This window comes from Paramormyrops kingsleyae, chromosome 9 (genome assembly GCF_048594095.1).
Source record: "Paramormyrops kingsleyae isolate MSU_618 chromosome 9, PKINGS_0.4, whole genome shotgun sequence".
Lineage (NCBI taxonomy): Eukaryota > Metazoa > Chordata > Actinopteri > Osteoglossiformes > Mormyridae > Paramormyrops > Paramormyrops kingsleyae.
In genome coordinates, this window is record NC_132805.1 from 5,235,404 (window position 1) to 5,253,267 (window position 17,864).

The window sequence follows — 17,864 nt, forward strand, 5'->3', positions numbered from 1 at the left end:
TGATCTTAAAATCTGCAAGTAAGATGAAAGAAGAATGGAGAGGAACGTGAAGGGCAAGTGAGCAGAACCCCAATTAGCACTGTACTTGGAAGGGACAAGAGCTCGGATTTAGTTTTGGGATTTGACGAAATGTGATTATGTTCAGTGTTTCAGGAACCCTAATATCTACACTGGGGGCTGGGCTTGGGGGGGGGGGGGTTAGGCCTCATTTAGCTTGAATCCATTTTCCACGCTGTGGAGGAAGAATGGTCCAAGAGTCTGATGAGGGATGATAAAGCTCCACCTAGTGGAGGAGATGTGTAGTCTTCTGATGGCTTGAAGTAGCTTATCCAAGTTTTGTTTGACGCTGACATCAGGAGATTGCAGGTCATTTAGGCTGATGGTCACAGACATATCATAATATTTTGGAAAATGTCGGGGGGGGGAATCGGGATTAAATAGAATTTTTGTCCAGACACGAAACTCCTGGACAAATTGTGTCCCATATTGGTTCAGAACGGGACACAGTATTTTATTTTTCATTAACGGACAGTCCCATAAAATGCAGGATAGGTGACAAGTCTAGATTTTCAGTTTCATTAAACTAGGATAGTTGAGGCCTTGGGCCTGTGACTGGGTAACCCCGTGCATTAAAGAAGCCCTGTCTGCAGGCTATTGAATTATGCATAAAAATATCTTCCAAAGCCAGGTTCATTCAAACAATAATATATCCTGTTAAATAAACAATACCAGTAACTAGATTTTTAGATTGGGGGTGTGGGAGTGATTTTAATTCTGCTGTGAGGTTAATGGATACTATGGATTGAAAGCATCACATAAGAGCAGTGGAGTTGCCCCCGGGTCATGTTCAGTGGTTTATTGATGACATCGTAATGGAAAACCAGGTCACGACCTGCGCCTCCCTCCGTGTAGCCCTCTAACACGCAACACAGTTCTCCAGTGAAGCAGCTCTTGCAGTGGGCACAAAGGATCACATGTGATTTTTTTTTCTCATGGAATTTTATTTACACAAAAATGGTCTGAGGGCAGACAGAACAATGATTGGTTCAGAGAGAGAACCAATCAGATTGTAGAGGAGGTGAGTCCAACCAATCAGATGTCTTGATTTCCCCCTCCTGTAATTGCTTGGACCCACATCCTCTACAATTTGGTTATCTCTCTGAACCAATCATTGTTCCTTCTGCCCTCAACATTTTTGTGCGGTGAGAACTCCCACGAGCGTGATTTCTGTCACATGGTGCTGGAACCTTGGCTTCATGCCGTTGAGCCAGCATGAGACTAAAGGAGGATGGAAGTGCAGCTCGGTGGGGGTTGCGGAAGAGGGGAAGAAATATATGTTTATGTTTACATTCATTAGTGGAAAAGCAGACACAATGATGAAGTGCTCAATCTAACAGGGACGGTGAAACGAGCAGCCATGACGGAAGCATCCCTCCGAAAACAGCCACACCTCAGCACCGTCTTGTATGTTGATTTATGTTTTGCTGCGTTAGAGTTGACTGTTCTCATCGGAAAGTCATTCTTTTAAGAAGTGTGTCTCTCTATCCCGTGCTGATGAGAGATGGAATGAACAATGCCGCTGTCACGCTTTCGTGCCTCTCGCCTGTTTTCTCCCGGTTATCTTTGTTTTTGCCGATGGTTGACTTGGTCGGCGGCAGTTTGATGTCTTCCGGTCACCAGTGTCGCAGTGCAGAGACGTATACCCTCTGCTGCCTCCGACGTGCGTCTCGGATCAAAGCGAAGGATGAACAGGGAAATAATTTGGGCACCAGCAGCTGATGTGGTACTTTTTTATTAAAATACTCTACATTCCAGCATTTCGTCAATTTACGATAAATCTCAACTTCTCTATGGCCTCCCAGGTGCTTGAGGAAATGGAAGCAATTATTTAACTGAAAACTGCTGAAACACAGTAATGGCAACATCCATGGAAACAAGTGGCGTTACTCCGATGTATATTTACAAAATCCCCAGTGAGTTCTGTTAAATGGTAGTGACTAGTGCTTTTTTTAAAATCAAAACCATAATACTTTTTCTGTAGTAGCTAGTTGACAGCTGTTCTGATATATATATATTTTAAGTTTGTGTTGATCATCGCTCATCTTTAAATTCAGTTTATGGTGAGTGGAAGAAATGGATATTTTAATTTTTTTTGCTGATAGTCGCATCTATGACCTCATTTCCCATAATGCTATGAAGATCCTCACCAAATGACGACAGACATTGGGCCTTATGGGTAACCAGCAGATCTCCCAGTTCACGAGATTTGTGTCTGCTTGCCTTGTTTCTGTCAATGCCCACTGGGCTGCCTACACAGTGATATGGTTTTAGTTTTCATTGCCCCATCCAGCATGTCGGGAATGAGTCCAGTGTACTCTGAACCAGAAGTAGTGAAGCCCCATTCCCCCCCCCCCCCCCAAATCTGGGAGAGCACTTCATGGTTCCCTTCCAGTATTGTCTTCTTAGTAAAACACTCCCAACACCATTGTTTGGCTGGAGATGATGCCTCACAGAGTTCTGCACAGCCCTGCACCGAGGGGCTTGGGCTCGTATGTTTGCGCTCAGCGGGGTCCTCGATCTCGCCAGATGTGCGCGGAGCTGGCCGCCCAAACTTTTAACGGGACTGAAGTGCAGCCAGAGGACATGATGTTTGATGGCAGTAGATGTGGGCACCATGCGGAGACCTCTAGGCACTTTATTCACCAAGGGCTGGAGTCTCCTCAGTTCTGCTAAGTTTTCCACCCAAGGGCAGCGAGCGCTAATGACCGCTCCATGGGACACGTCCTACCTGCGCTTCAAAGCAGTGTTTCCCAGCCCGGTCCCCAGGGCCCCTCAGGCGGTCCGCTTGTGGGACCTGGGAGAGCAGAAATATGGATTCTCTGGCAGGGAGCAGAAACGTGGACCGTCTGGGGGTCTCCGAGGACCCGGTTGGGAAACGCTGCTTTAAAAAGATTCCTTTCATTAGCGCCTTTTTCACTTCAGAAAAACTGAAAGAGACTGGGAACACACCATGCACATCTTAAACAGCTTTACGTTAGGGACAATCTCTGTTCCCATGTGTTTTTACAGGAACGTGAATTTGGATGGTGGTTCTTTTTTTCTTTATCAGCATTTCTTTATACAGGGGTTTGAGAAAAAGCAAACTCACTTAACAGTATTTGACGCTTTCGTCCTTCGTCTCCCTGACACATGCACAACGCTCAGGTCTTGCCTCTCATCCTCCACCGTCGTTCCGTTTGTGTTTGCGTGCTCCTGCCCTCCTCACAGCTCATGGGCAATCACGGATCCGCCTAGCCCTCAGCCTTGCTGTGGGGTTACCCTAGGTGCACCCACCCCCGTCCTGCCATCACAAGCGAGCGGGTTTTCCAGATTATCGAGCTGCCCTTCGTGCACCAGAGGACGCCGCACCTGGTGTCTGCTTCACAAATCTGAACTCTAATATTAACATGTATAATCTCCCAAACTACCTGCAATGTGTTCATTTCTGCTCAAGGCCTCTATGTCCTTGTCTGTACTATGCATGGCAAAGTTTCCCGTTGGCAGTGAATTAATAACTTGATAGTGAAGACGGGATAGTTAAAATGAGATGAGATGAGCCATGTTTTTGTTGTGTTTCTCGAGTCTGTGCCAGTCTTGCATGGAGTGAAAGAGAGATTGTGTGGCCAAGCTACATTCTTTCCAGTGGTTCCTTAAAAGCATACATGGTGTTATCTTACTGCGTCGGGAGCCTGTCACCCGTATGCTAATGGCTTTGTTCATCTCCGGCTCCTGAAACGAAGAAGATGAATAATACGTCAAGGAAAATTCCCCCAATTTGATCCTGCAACTGCGTCCCGCATAGATAAAACATCCTGAAGATGTCAGATCTGTCTGCCAAATGACATGCGGTTGCCGTGACGGTTTTAATCATACGTTGAAATAGACTTTTAATTTACATGTTTAAGGAGCGGTTTAGGGTCTCCCGCCGCAGGTTAGGAGCATCGATTTCAAAACTCTGACGTGTCGCTCCTCAGAATCGCTTTTGTGGTTTGCAAACTCCAGCCGGCCGAAAAAATCTGGCTCAGGGTGCAGCGATTTCAATCTGAAGCGAGCGTCCCGAGCCGTTCCCATTGCAGAGCGGACAGCAGTCAGTACACAAAAGCTGAAATGGAGCTAAGGAGGCGGATCGTATCCCTGCTGTGTCCACGCTGAGCTCCATACTGGTGGGGGCGGGAGGGGGGGGGGGGGTACTCACTCCTCGGAGGTTCCAGCTCATTGATTCGGTGTTAAATCCCAGGCCAGGCTGTAAGAGGAGCAGAGGGCATGCCTGCGGACTGACCCGTCTGCTGCTGGCTGGATGGTGTTGGGAGAGGGGATACTGTAAGTGGTATCAGCAATAACAGGATTTCCTGTATGTCGGGAAAGCCCTACCTGCTGGATGTCCATGTGATCGACTCATCCCTTTATATTCCTGCTTCTTGCGGAAAACAGTAAGTAGTAAGTGGTGAACCCCCTCCCAAAGTGAAGGTAAACAGGGGTCGCCAAGTCATGCTAACTGTGGAGGATCTCTGTGTGTCAAACTCATCCTTTGCTACCAGAGATGTTTACACCGGATGTTTGATCTGATATGATGTGTCAGGTAGAACCTGAGGCTTTCTAACCCCATTCACACCGCAATGGGAATCTCAAAGTCTGGAAGACATCCAGCTATCTCACGTGGTAAAGCTCTCCTGGTTGACCAGGAATGGCCTCTTGCGGCATCTCCACATTTAACGGAAGCTGAAATCTGCCCACGGCACAATAAAATAGGAGACAAGTGCTCTGATCAGTCTGAGGGGTTTTTTGGCAATAGCCTGCTCTCTGTGGACAACAGTGGAATCCCTACTCCACAATTAATTAGCCGTTAAGAATCACTTAGAAAAGCTATCTCAGTATCCAGCAGGACTTCTGATTTGTCCTTTGCCTCATATATACTTGATTCGGTTTTGATCAGCAGCGCCAATGGAGCTAAGTATTAGCATTCTAATTAGAGTCGTTCTTGTCTTGGGGGCAGTTCCCTGCACAGAATTGATTTGGCAGATGAGCAGAGCAGCGCCTGATACAATGAGACAAGCAACTCAAGGACGCGGGCGTGTAGCACTGCTGATCTACAGCCACGTGAGCTTCATTATGACGTCATGGTCCGATAACGTCGGGGCGGCTTGTCACGGCTGCTGTAATCTGCAATATGACATGGGCCAACTGGCGTGGGCCAGTTACTTAACATAATACATCTAAAATATGTCTATATTATATAATTTCCGTATTATATAACTTTTCTTTTGTTATTGTACCCAATTTCCATACACTGTGTAATTTTTATATAATTTCGTAAATCAATTTGAATCACTATGAATCAAATTTTTTTTCTTGAATTCACGTTTGACTCATGGATTGATACTGTGTGTGATATTTAAATTGGGGTTTCCACAGAAAAGCGAGTTAAAGTCCACTGTCAATTACGTTCTAACAAGTCACTTGTAGGACGCGAACTCAGACTTTTTAATGACAGCATCGGCCTAAAAAAACAGATATTAACTTTGACAGAAATAATTTAGTTAGAAACCATTCAGTAAGTCTGACATTTATAAGTAAAGTAATTTCTCCCTGAAAATGAAATTGCTGTACTTATTATGCTTATTCGTAATATCATTATTGAGGTAATTTTTTTCTTTAAATGTGATATAAGTTTTTTCTGGTCTTCATGCTGTCTTGTTTTTAGTTTACTTTTCCCCCTGATTTATTTTTGTCTTCTGGAAATAAAGCAACAGCAAAGAATTAGCTTAAGGAAAAAATCCATATTTACTGTCCTGACAAGCGTGGGTTTAAAGAAATATCAATACGGCCAACTGCAAAGAGCATGACCTTGTTTATCTCTGAACCAAACATTTTAAAGTATTTTTCCAGTGTGTTTTTTATGCATTTTTTACACTTTCATAATTATTGATTTGATCTCAGCATTGTGATCAGTTCTGACTGTTTTGCACTCCGTATTTTAAGCTTTTATCTAATCGTTGATTTTAAATTCTTAAAGCTAAATATGGCATTTCCGATTTTCCATAAGCTGCAGTTCAACCATTTAAGAAATGCATTGACCAATAATTTTATATAATTGTAGATTTACTTTTAGTGCTTCTACCTATTAGTTCTAAGTGTATTTAGCTTTTGACTGTACTATATAAGGCTCTTACATGAGAAGGATGTGGCTTATAATACTAAACATGGACCTAAACATATAAATTCATATTGCTATTTCCTGGAGGTTGGTGAAATACAAGGGCGTAGCAAGAAATTCTAGGCCCCTTGACACGATGTCCCCTTCACCACCACCCCCCCCCCCCCCACCCGGAGTCAGAGCAGATTTTTCAGAGCAGCCCCCCCCACAGTAGGTTTTGGGGCCCCCTGCATGGGTATCCATAAGATTCCCTTGACGAATGTGACTGTCATGGAGGCAGTTTTAAAGCCTGTGAGACTTTGCACATGCGAGAGTATTTCATAACTAAATTAGAATCGATCACAAAATTAGCGCAGGCATTCCATCTACAGTTAGTCGCAAGCTGATCGAGCTTCACGGTGCCACTGTGTCTGAGTCCCCCGGGTCATGTGATCAGCCGTCGGTCCCCAGTCCATCACACAGGCAGGCACACAAGCCTTAGATAGAGCCGCAGTAAAGGTATTGGTCCATAGGGGGCAGAGGCTAATGTGCTTAATCATGTTTGAAATGACACAGGAAAGCCAGGAAACGCTATCCTGCTCTCAGGAGTGGTAGACGTGGGGGGTGGTGGCAGGAGCGGGGGGGGGGGGGGCTTACTGGGTTCATATTGCTATGAAACCCAGCACACATGCCTGTTGCACTGGGAACTCTGGGAAACATCAGGCAGTGTTGGTGATCACCCGCGGGGGTAGTAAATTTGATATTAGGCGCTCTTTAGCAGATGCGGGGAGTTTGTGGGAAACTAGTTTGGGAGAGCTGCAGTAAAAAGGTTAAATAAATGGAAAATTGCAGTCAAAAAATATAAAATGGCACCATGGCCTGTACCAGGAGAAGAGGCTGGAAAATAAAATGAATTTGTGTGCGCATGAAATTGTGTGCGCATGAAATTGTGTGCGCAGTTTCGACGTAACTCTGAGTCCTGGTTGTACTTTGTACTCCGCAATGCCTTCTGGATATTTCTCTATAGAAGAAGCCAGTGCTGAATCTAAACCACTGTAAGATGGTTCGTGGCCTCAAAGGCCCACAATCCTCTGTTCTACAGAGAGAAACTGTCTCTCAGAAAGCTTAACAAGTCAACATTAAAGAGTGGACCAGCACCCCAAAGAGCACGAGTACAAAGAAACGGGATTAGCGGAGGTTTATCTATCGACAGCTTCCGGCTCAGCGTCATCTCTGTCCCGTCGCCTGCTAAATGATAGCTATTGATTAAGGGAAAAGTAGAAACTTTAAAACACTGAACTGACGAGTGCATATTGGCCTGGACTGAGCGGAAGTGCCGTAGCGCGCGGAGGTGCTACAGCATCTGCCGTAATGAACATTCCTCCCACTTCTGCCAACAAGCTTGAACAGCAAATGCTTTGATGCCAGGGCTGGGGTGTGCATGCAGAGCAAAGCTGCTCTTAAGTCACATTTATAAAATGTAGTATGATAAAAAATACATTTTACTATAAAAACTTAATTTAGCTAACTATGCAATATGTATTGTAGAGACATAGATGGGTACATGGTGTCGCAGTTACTCCCATCTGGGAGTCTTTATAATCCCAAGGACAAAAGTCGTGCCGTGTGGGCTAGTGTGTCAGATTACATTCTACTATTAATTCAACTACAAACTAAGGGAGGGGAGATGAGTTGATTAGGGATGCGGTGATTAGTGGCCTCTGACCGCTAGTGCCAGTCTAATCAGTCCTTAATTTAACGCGTTAGTGCAGCTCGTTGTGGGCGTTGGAGCTCTAAACTGCTGCATTGTGGTCATGAAATCGAGCAGGCAGTGGTTTTTGAGGACGGGAATGAGCCCGTCTCCAGCAGCGGCCAGAGACTGTCCCTCTGGGCTCCGTTGGGTGTATTTATAGCAGTGGCGGAGTTATCTGCTGCGGGGCAGGCCAGCCGCCACGTCTGTCGCAGAATCTCCGCGCTGCACCATCGCCACAGCGCACGGGAGCGAGGCCTGTCCACCGGCGTCCGTAACTTATCTTCTTTCAGCTTTTTGGCTCTCTGAGAAAGACAGGGAAAAGTTTCTTTCCTAGACTTCTAAGGCTTAGCAAATTTAGACCACAACGGAGCCGGAGGGGTTTGCATAAGCTCTCGTACAAAGCACTCGTTCCCTGCCATAAGTGATGAAGATCACTCTTGTTATGTGTTAAGCGATGCTTCGTGATGACTTTCAAAATCCAGGGATGTCCTCGTCAACACATTCATAAGGAACGGACATCTCTCTCCCGGTTCCCCTTTTAAATGGACTTAACTTGTCTGGGTTGTATTAGTTTTCAGTCAAGAAGGACTGAAATCAATACCAGGGTAAGCCTTTCTGGAACTTTCCCTTGTTTTCGCGGCAAGTTGAGACCCCAGCAAACACAGGCGAGAGGGTGTGGCGATGCTCTTAAACATTTAGCACGTTAGCTGGCCAGATAGAGTCGGTTTCCAGCTGTGAGCCATGACAGGGCCAAACCGCCAGTCTGGGTTTTGATTGGAAAGTCGCCGTGCGTCCGTCTCGCTGCTCTGTCATCAGAAGGGCCCCTCCCCACGGCATCGCCAGTCCATTTACAGTAACAGTGTCATCCGTCTCGCCTGCTTGATGTACTGCGTGTTGTCAGGGATGGGGGCTGCAGGTTGGTGCAATTTATGAAGTAAACCAGATCAGACGCTCACTCTAGAAATTTATGGCTTTTTGATTATCACATGAGCTCATCACCGGGCGCCACCATCTCCGCTGGGTCTGAATGAGGCTGTCGTGTCGTAATTGATGGTGCTCCATGTCCCTGTCGAGTTTGCCTCTGATTCCTTCAGGACCGTGTGCTGATGTCCCTCATCGCCACTCAGAACCGCTCATACACTTTAAGCCATATCTGATTAGAGCAGAGGACGCGGTGCCCCCTGTTAGCCCCCTGGCCCCCGCAGAAAGGCTGTTTGCGTGGTGCCATCCATCTGTCTTGGGCCTTTACCTCAAAAAGGAACAGATGTCAGAATTAGCATTGCAAGACAATCTGGACCCGATTCACCGCCGCATATGTAATTAATAATTCTGCCAAAGCGAACGTTACTCAAAGTTACAATCTCGACCTTTGTCGGCAGCCATTTTTGCTGTTTTTTTTTGTCGTCGTCCTAGTCCCCCCCCCCCATTTACGCTGTCCTTCTCCTTCAGTCAGAATCCAGTGTCTCGCCATCTTCCCGGTGTCACCGTCGGCACGTGTAAGCCCCTCCCCCAGGGGGCACCTCGCGCTAATTGTGTTCGCTCACCTGTGAAAGGCCGCTGTCTGTGAGTAAATGAGCCAGGTGTCCCTGTGGGCGAGGCTCTCCTGCTCTGATCCCCTTCTTGCGCCTCCCGCGGGGGCGCGCTCCCTCGCCGAGTGCAGCAGCCGCCCTGCCGGCTCCATTAATAGGGAATTTTAATGATGCCTCCGTGCTCTGTTTACAGTCACTGCTTCGTGAACCTGAAGTGAACCCGTTCCTGAAGGTAGCATCCTTTAATGCCACGCTGCCTTATGCTAGTGAAAGTGGCTGCTTAGATTTACAAATTCTCGATTTAGAGGGGGGGAAAATGACTGGATTTATTAAGCTCGTCCTTCGCGAGTAACCTTCACTGAAGTATCATTCTGAAGTAACTTCTCGGATTTCCATGACAGTGTGTGATGCTTTGTCTCCCCTCCCAGGGCAGGTCCGGCATGGTGTTCTCCTAGAATTGGGACCATCGCTCCTGGATATGAGTGGTACCCCGGGGCCGCGGCCCCCCCTCGCGATGCTGGCCCTTGTGGTGACCTCCTGCCTGCTGCACACCCCCGCTGCCCCCGCCGCCGTGCCCTTCCCCAAGGACCTGGAGCCTATCAGCGTGGTCAGCAGGCAGCGTAAGGACGCCCGCTCTGGCCTCATTTGCATGCAAGCTGATACCCCGCTCTCAGTATTATTCGAAATATGAGCAGGAAGCGGAGAATGAAGCATATGGACGTACCCCCATAAGGCAGAACTCTAAATGTGATCATAAAGTATTAAAAAATATCAATTAAGAATATTAATTCAGTCTTCACTTTGGCAGTACCGAAAAAAATATCATTAGATTTCGCAATTATTGGAGTTGTGGCAGAACAATTAGCAGTGACGATTAGCATAAATTTAGTGAATATTAGCAGGAACGTAATGAAGCTCTTCCATTAGCAGAAATGTAATATAAGCACCTCGTTGACTGGCTGTCATATCCTAGGAAGTGAGACTTCTTCCCTGTTTGTTTATGGCTCTTTCCCACCGTGGCTGTCAGGGGCTCTTGTCGGAAATGTGCTGGTATTCAATTTAATTAAATCCACAAAATTCTCAAGTATACCAAATATCGTAAACGAGTTCACCGGCATGTCTGGGGTTTTTTTTGTTTTTCAAACAAACCAGTGAATGGATTCTGATTTCCTCCTTGAATAATTGCAGGGCACGTTCAGAGCCCTCATGCATCAGTGATTAAACTAGTCTCACAGAGAAGTATATAGATTCAGGTGGGGTGTGATTCAAGTTTGGGATTTGTGCACCATCTCCATAATTTGTTTATGAGCAAATCATTAAGGCAATGAGTCCAGCCATGTTCTATACCCAAATCAATTAATGTTTTGAATAAAGCATGGCGCCATAATTAGAAACGGCCATTTCGAAGTAGACTCCATCAGTAGTCAAAGAAGAATCATCCCTCAGTAGTTGTTGGCCAGTGCCAAAATTGCTATACACTGTAGTTGTGTTGCTGTGCTCAACACGTATAAATGTTTAGCTGTAAAATTAAGTATTGAAGCGACAAAACTAAACACTAAAGAAGCCATTTCTCCGCTGTTCTTCCACACATTAATGTAGTTTAGATGCTATATACTCATTCATTTTAAAACAATCATACCTTCAAGGTAGTTCCTCTCCATTCTCTGGAAATAAAGGGCAATCAGAAGAACATGAATACCCTGCCTGGCCTCCCAGGTGAATAGGATGGACCAGCGGTGTCATGGCCCTGTTCTGTATGCTCAGCATAAGATGATCAGGCAGTGCCACATGAGCCATGCAGCCAGCGCAGCCCCAAATCTGCAGGGTCCGCAACACGAGGCCCGGGAGCAGTAGCCAGCAGCTCTCCTGCCCGTTTTAAAGAGACACGGGTTCGTTTTAATTATTGTTACGGCACAACACATGCTTATGGTTAATCCAGGGGTGGATTTTACCGTCGCCGGCTTTTGGGGGAAGGTTGCCAAGCCACTAGCTACTGGGTTTAGTGATTCTGCAGTAATACTGCAGGAAACTGAACAGCAGAAAGTTATACCGGGTAACCTTTCTAAATATTTCAGTTTGTATTTGCTTTAAATGTGATTAATAACCATGTTGTCAAGTATCAAAGGTCTGGCGGTTAATGAAACTAATCAAACGGTTAATATTAAAATACGAAGTTATTTACATGACCTAGCAGAGAAATGCATTGTTTAAAAAGATTCCAGCTACGCTGATTTCCACTGGAAATTGTTTTGCTCTTATTATCGATGTCTGAGTGCGAACAGTGCAGGTTATTAAATGCCCCCTGTGCTTGACCTTTCATAGGTACAATACTTCAGTGGCTTTCAGATCTGAAAGATCTCACGAGATACATGGAACACAAGCCTAGAGTTTGAGTCTCTTTCAGAAGCCTGGGACATCCATGGTGACAGCTTGATATGGTTAATGAACCTCAGGAACATGATAGGCATGTTGTACAAATAGGGACCGAACCAGAATCAACTTTATTCGCTATGCACAGCCTCAGGAGAAATACTTTGTTTTGCTGTAATTGGTCACATTAACATAAAATTACAAAAATAACAACATTGTGTGGTAAAGAGAAAAATATCCAACCAGCAACATAGAGTATGTCAGGCCCGTAGCCAGAAATACATTTTGATGAAGGGCTCAAATGCTTAATATTACTGCGTGCCTGATTGGTGACACAAAATATTTTGATGAGGGGGAAAATATTTTGATGCTGTGGAGTAAAACCCATTATTTTACTCCATAGCACTGTGTCTAGAGTATATAGAAAACAAGACTTGGATAAGGCTCTATGGGCGTTAGGTTTGGGGTTGGCGCCCCATCCTGGGTCGTTCCCTGCCTTACGCCCGTAGCCTCTGGGATAGGCTCCGCACCCCCCGTGACCCTGAAAGGGATGAACTGTGTCAAGAAAACCGGTGGGTGGATGGGTTTGGAGGTAACATTCGGTTGAGTCGTCATAATATTCGTTATATGATGACAGTAGTGAGGAGGTGCGGTTTCATGTCCCGGCGTTCCTCCTCTCTCCCGCTTCCACAGGCTCCTACCTCTACCCCACGTTCCAGGGCCTTGTGTCCGACAACGACACCCTGAGGCTGGGCCTGGATTTCCAGCGGATGGTGCGCATCAACCGCGCGCTCTACGTCGCTGCTAGGTGAGTGCGGCATCCGCCACAGGGCACCGCCCCCTCCCCCACGTCACATGTCCCCGCCGGCGCTGAGCGTTCCTCTCCCGTGCCTCGCAGGGACCACGTGTTCGCCGTCAATCTCAGCGCTGCGTCCGAGCGGATCGTCCCGCAGCAGGTAAGCAGAAGCCACCGGATCATAAACAGGGAAACGTTTCTGGCAAGCGTGCGTATAATTTGTTTTCATGCCCTATTGCCGGTATCTTGGAACTGTATCTTGCTGTCTTGGTCTTAATGTCGTGTCTTAAATTACCATGGGTGAGTTTCCCGAAGCGTTCTTAACGCTACGTCGTTCTTAAGTTCTGTGTTAAAAGATAGAACTAACGAACAACGTAGCGTTAAGAAGGCTTCGGGAAACTCACCCCATGTCTGTAATGACTCCACGCATCATACATCTGAACATAACAATACAAGATACTTTCAATTTGGCTCGGAACACTTTATTGCCAGTATGTGCAAACGTTCCGGAACTGGTTGTGGTTCGGTGCCAGGACACTTGGTTGAAACATTTCACTATGCAATATGTACAAAGCTAAGGAGCACAGTAGGAATACCATGTGCAAATGAAAGTGCAAGGGAATAAATGAGAGTAAATGTGCTGATTTCTTGGATCTCTTGCTTTAAGCGTTGTTGTGTAGCTCCTGCTCCGGTAACTGCTCACTCCTGTACCTGGGCATTCGTTGGAAGCTCGGCCGAAACACACTCATGCCTACTTGATTCCTTGATATTATGGGTTTGTAATGTGCTACTCACCTCATTGTACGTCACTTTGGACAAAAGCATCTGCCAAATATGTTGTATGTAAATGTAAATTTCACAGACTGTACTTGAGATAAGGAAGCCCGTTCAGACGATGGCAGGTTGGGTGTTTAACACGCTCATGATTGGCTCCCCATTACATATGAGAAGAAAAAACTTTTTGTTGTTTCAAATCAGTGTCAACACTCAAAAACTGACCATCGGTTCACTTGAAGCGCCTTTCAATTCGAAATGGGAAACAATATGATTCAAAGTAGCAATTGTGATGTGGAGTGGTTCCCCGTAGCAGTACCACCACTGCACCGTGACTGGGTATACAGTCAGGAAGGCCGTCCCAACAAAATCACTTTGTGTTTGTTTGATCCCGAGATCTGGATATGGGTGATGTCACTGGATCAGGGGTGTATATAGGGGCAGAGCCACTGGGGCACTGGCCCTAGCCAAAAGCTGATTGGCCCATTGAGTTCCACCACCCCTGTCACTCACTGATTCAAAACATATCATTGGCTAATGATAAGGTTGACTTTGTATGAATTATGTCCCCCAGCTTAAAAAGCCCTAGAATTGCTCCTGCCAAATGTAGACATTATCATGTTTGAGAGTCATACCATTAAGAACTTAAAGGGACTAATTAAGTGAGAGAGAGAGTAACTTCGAGGTCATTGACAGGTCAGGGACTATTAATGCGCGGCTCATTTGCATTTTATTTATTTAGCAGATGCTTTTATCCACAGTCGTCTACATTTGCAGGGTCAGACAGTCCCTGGAGCAATTAGGGTTCAGGGCTTTGCTGAAGGGCCCCGCAGTGAAATCGCTCGCTCAACCTTGGGATTCAAACCAGCGACCTTCTGCTCCCAAGCACAGCATCCTAACCGGCTGAACCACACACTGCCGTTTACCGGTAGCCTGGTGGGGGACGCGGATGGTGCATCACCTGCCAAGGTTCCCCACTGTCCTGTCGAGTTGGAGCTGAGGAGCTGGCTTTCCTAGAATCCCCCTCCCCCCCTCAGGGAGAGGCACCGCACATGGGAACACTCAAGCTTACCAAGTGGATTTTTTTTTTTTAAATCTCGGGGATCAGGGGTTCAGCAGTGAGCCTGCGCTATAATTCTTGCACTGCTGGGAAGGCGGCAGTGTTTCATCAGCGCTGATCCGCTCCAGAACCCAGGCCCTGTTACAAATGAATTACACAGCAAAAAAATAAAGCAGCCGCCTTTGGTTGTTTTGTTTTTGTTTTGTTTCTTTTTCGGGTTTTTGAAATGTATTTTTTTGTAGACTGTTTCGCTTCCTTCATTAAATCTGTCAACCGGTAACCTGTAGTCAAAGCCCCCCCCCCCCCCCCGATTTGCCCAGATGTCTTTTTTCTGGGCTTGTTGTTCATAAATCCGTCAAATGGTGATTTGCGATCGCCATTCCGCCATTCTCCGTGTCCCCGGAGCATCTGGAGGGGGAAGCCTAACCTTGCGTACACGTGCCTTGCAGAAACTGACGTGGAAGACGAAGGATGTAGAGAAGTGCACCGTGAGGGGCAAGAACAGCGTGAGTATGGGGGTCCCTGTCGCGGGTTGGGCTCGCCGGGTGTTTCGGGGACCGATGCCGATGAGGTGGGCTGCTTGCCGGCGGAGGGGCGGGGCCCAGTTGAGGGATTATGCTAACGGCAGCGACGTGAAAGGATGCGTGTGCGTGCGAAGCGCCGCTCCGGGTGATACCAGTAAGTCACCCGCTCCACCCGCATCGCAGGACGAGTGCTACAACTACATCAAGGTGCTGGTGCCGCGTGACGACGAGACGCTGTTCGCCTGCGGAACGAACGCCTTCAACCCCACCTGCCGCAACTACAAGGTACCCAACATGCGGTGCTCGCGGCACCAGGGGGGGCGGAGGGGCTTGGGTACCCTGGCAGATACAGGGGGCCCAAAACTTTACAGGGGCCCTTAGATACGTAAAAGGATGCTATTATATCAAGTATATCTTGTTTTAAGCTAGAAATGATACCATTACTTGGTAAACTGTTTAAGCAAAAAGGTTTAAATAGCTTATTAACTACAATCTAAATGAGCTTGTTTTCAATTGTAGCTACATGCTGGCTTCATTAAAGCTGACTAATTTATCGGCCTGATTAAGGAAATTAGTCTGATACCAAAGCACTGGCTCTCCATCTTGAGGGGACAGCCAGGGAAGCTGCCCCAGGTCCTGGCCCCCCAGGGTGGGTGCAGGGGGGGGGGGGCTTGGTTGAAATAGTTTTGTCCCAGTCCTCGGAATTATGCCTGACGAGACTGCCAAAGTGTGATAGCCTCCGTTTTGAATTTCGGTGCTAAATCGAGCCTAGTAAGGACCAAAACAAGCTGGGCGGGGCAGCCGGACAAGGAACGTGAGACGGAAGATGTGAAACGGCACGATGTGGCAACAGCAGATGTGAACAGTGGTGTGGCGTCTGCTTCCCAGAACGGCTGTTGGCGTTAGTTGAGTAGTTTACGTGAGAGGTGCCAGTCTAATTCCAAGTATGTGATCCAGAGAGCTAAATATAGAATGATGATATACAAGGAGGTCAGCAGTCATCCTCTGTAAATCTGCCAGGTATAGAAAACGTTTCATTAAAATCCATACTGCCCCCCCTTGTAAACACAGAGGCAATAGGAAGCAGTAAAGCATTTTCTTTGGTGATCTATCAGCAGTACTTTCAGAAAGGGCTTTATGTTTGGAGAAGTGACCGGGGTGGAGTTACGTTTTAATTAGCGTGATTCGCATTTTTTCCATGGAAAGCGACACCCCCAGGATTTCGGTGGCGCTGTGTGGCAGGTTGTACTCGGTCTTAGGGTGAGACCAGTGTTCTTTTCCTGCAGCCCAGCCACAAGTGGCATTCCCATTCGGTGCCAGGAAGTGGTGAAGACGTCTTGCAAACAATGGGCACAATACTGAGCGGAACTGAGCTGCGTGAACCGGGGGCTTAATCGCTGTTACTGATGGCCGTGTGATGTAATGTGAATAGAAGTAGTTCTTTGCTTTGTGCCATTACATTCCCTTGGAGTCTACTGCTCCTCTATTGAGGTTTATCGACTCTCAAGGAATCCAAGAAAAAGTTATTGAATGGTTTATAGTGGACAGCAGTCTAGAGCATTGTCTCTCAACCCAATTCTCAGGGACCCTGAGACAGTCCACATTTTTGCTCCCTCTCAGCCTCTGGCACACCTGAACCAATCAAGAACATAAAATACCTGGCCTGGGAAAGGAGCAAAAATTGTGGATTGTCTGGCGGTCTCAGAGGAGTGAGATGAGAGAGACTGCTCTAGAGATTTCCCTGAAGACCATGCTCCATGTTGTGTGCTGATTGGCTGGCTAATTCTGTATGCTACATTCACCTCTTTCACATCAGTTCCCATGCAGAGTTTTGAGAGTGTGGTTTTGGACTTGAGGATGCTTTGACTTGATCCTTTTAGATGTCCACTCTCGAGCAGGACGGGGAGGAAGTAGTGGGACAAGCCCGTTGTCCCTTTGAATCCCGGCAGTCCAACGTAGGCCTCTTCGCAGGTGAGTCTTCGGGAGCCCATCCATACTGTTCCAGGCATTGCCCTGTGCAGCATGTGCAACCTTGCCGATTTACCATTGGTGGAGAGAGATGGTGGGCGGGGTCCTGCTCAGGACAGACAGCCATCACTGCACTAGCCAACCAACCAGTGAGCAGAAGCAAACAAATGACGATTCAAGAAAACTTGGTCTGTCACTATGTAACAAAAATACCTCTTAGACATGGCTTATACATAACACAAGTAATAAAAACAGTCAGTAAAAATCGCAAAGCCAATCAGAATACTTATTTCGAAGCATTTAAGATGCTATTAGCCGGAGGCATAAAGTACTTTTTATGTGTAATCTCCTTGGCCAAAGGAACTCTGTGACATTGTCTTGTTGGTAGAAATTGAAAAAATCGTACGAAGGGGATGAGATGGAACCTATTTTATGAGCAGCTTTCCCAGAGATTGACTGAGAGTGTAACTCAGACCGTCAAAGTTGGCTTCATTCCGTTATCCGGTGGTAATGATGTCAGTGAGCCCCACATGATCAGTGTTCTGGTTCTATGTACAAACCGGCAACATTTTTTTACATGAAATTTTGCTGTGTGTTTTAACTCTCAATGTACCATTGACATAGATACATTTAAATTAAGCACGAAACAATCTCAGCTTGCATAATGATAGCTAACCCCTGTAACACACACCATTTAATAATATGTTAAATGTAGATGGTATGTTAATGCAGTTTAAAAGAGAGTTCGTTTATCATTAGCAGTATAAGTATCATCATTCATCCGCCTGACATAACCACATGCCCCAGGAAGTACAGGGCACATGACAGGGGATACCCTAGACAGGATGCTAGTCCATTCCTCACTTGGGCACTGTGAGCAATTTAGAGACGCTACTTCCCCAGAGTGCCTGTGATTTG

General features: G+C 46.6%; 1 protein-coding gene across 7 annotated transcripts in view; it reads left to right on the forward strand.

Annotated features, from left to right (window-relative positions):
• Positions 1-17,864, forward strand: part of sema6cb (semaphorin 6Cb) — an 88,515-nt gene that overhangs the window by 49,912 nt on the left and 20,739 nt on the right. For all 7 annotated transcript variants that reach the window (XM_023801241.2, XM_072716127.1, XM_072716126.1 and 4 more), the window contains 6 exons: positions 9,883-10,074; positions 12,518-12,632; positions 12,723-12,780; positions 14,904-14,960; positions 15,162-15,263; positions 16,859-16,949. In XM_023801241.2, coding sequence (XP_023657009.1) covers positions 9,933-10,074; positions 12,518-12,632; positions 12,723-12,780; positions 14,904-14,960; positions 15,162-15,263; positions 16,859-16,949 — 565 coding nt within the window. In that variant the 5' untranslated portion in view covers positions 9,883-9,932. The remainder of the gene's footprint in view (positions 1-9,882; positions 10,075-12,517; positions 12,633-12,722; positions 12,781-14,903; positions 14,961-15,161; positions 15,264-16,858; positions 16,950-17,864) is intronic.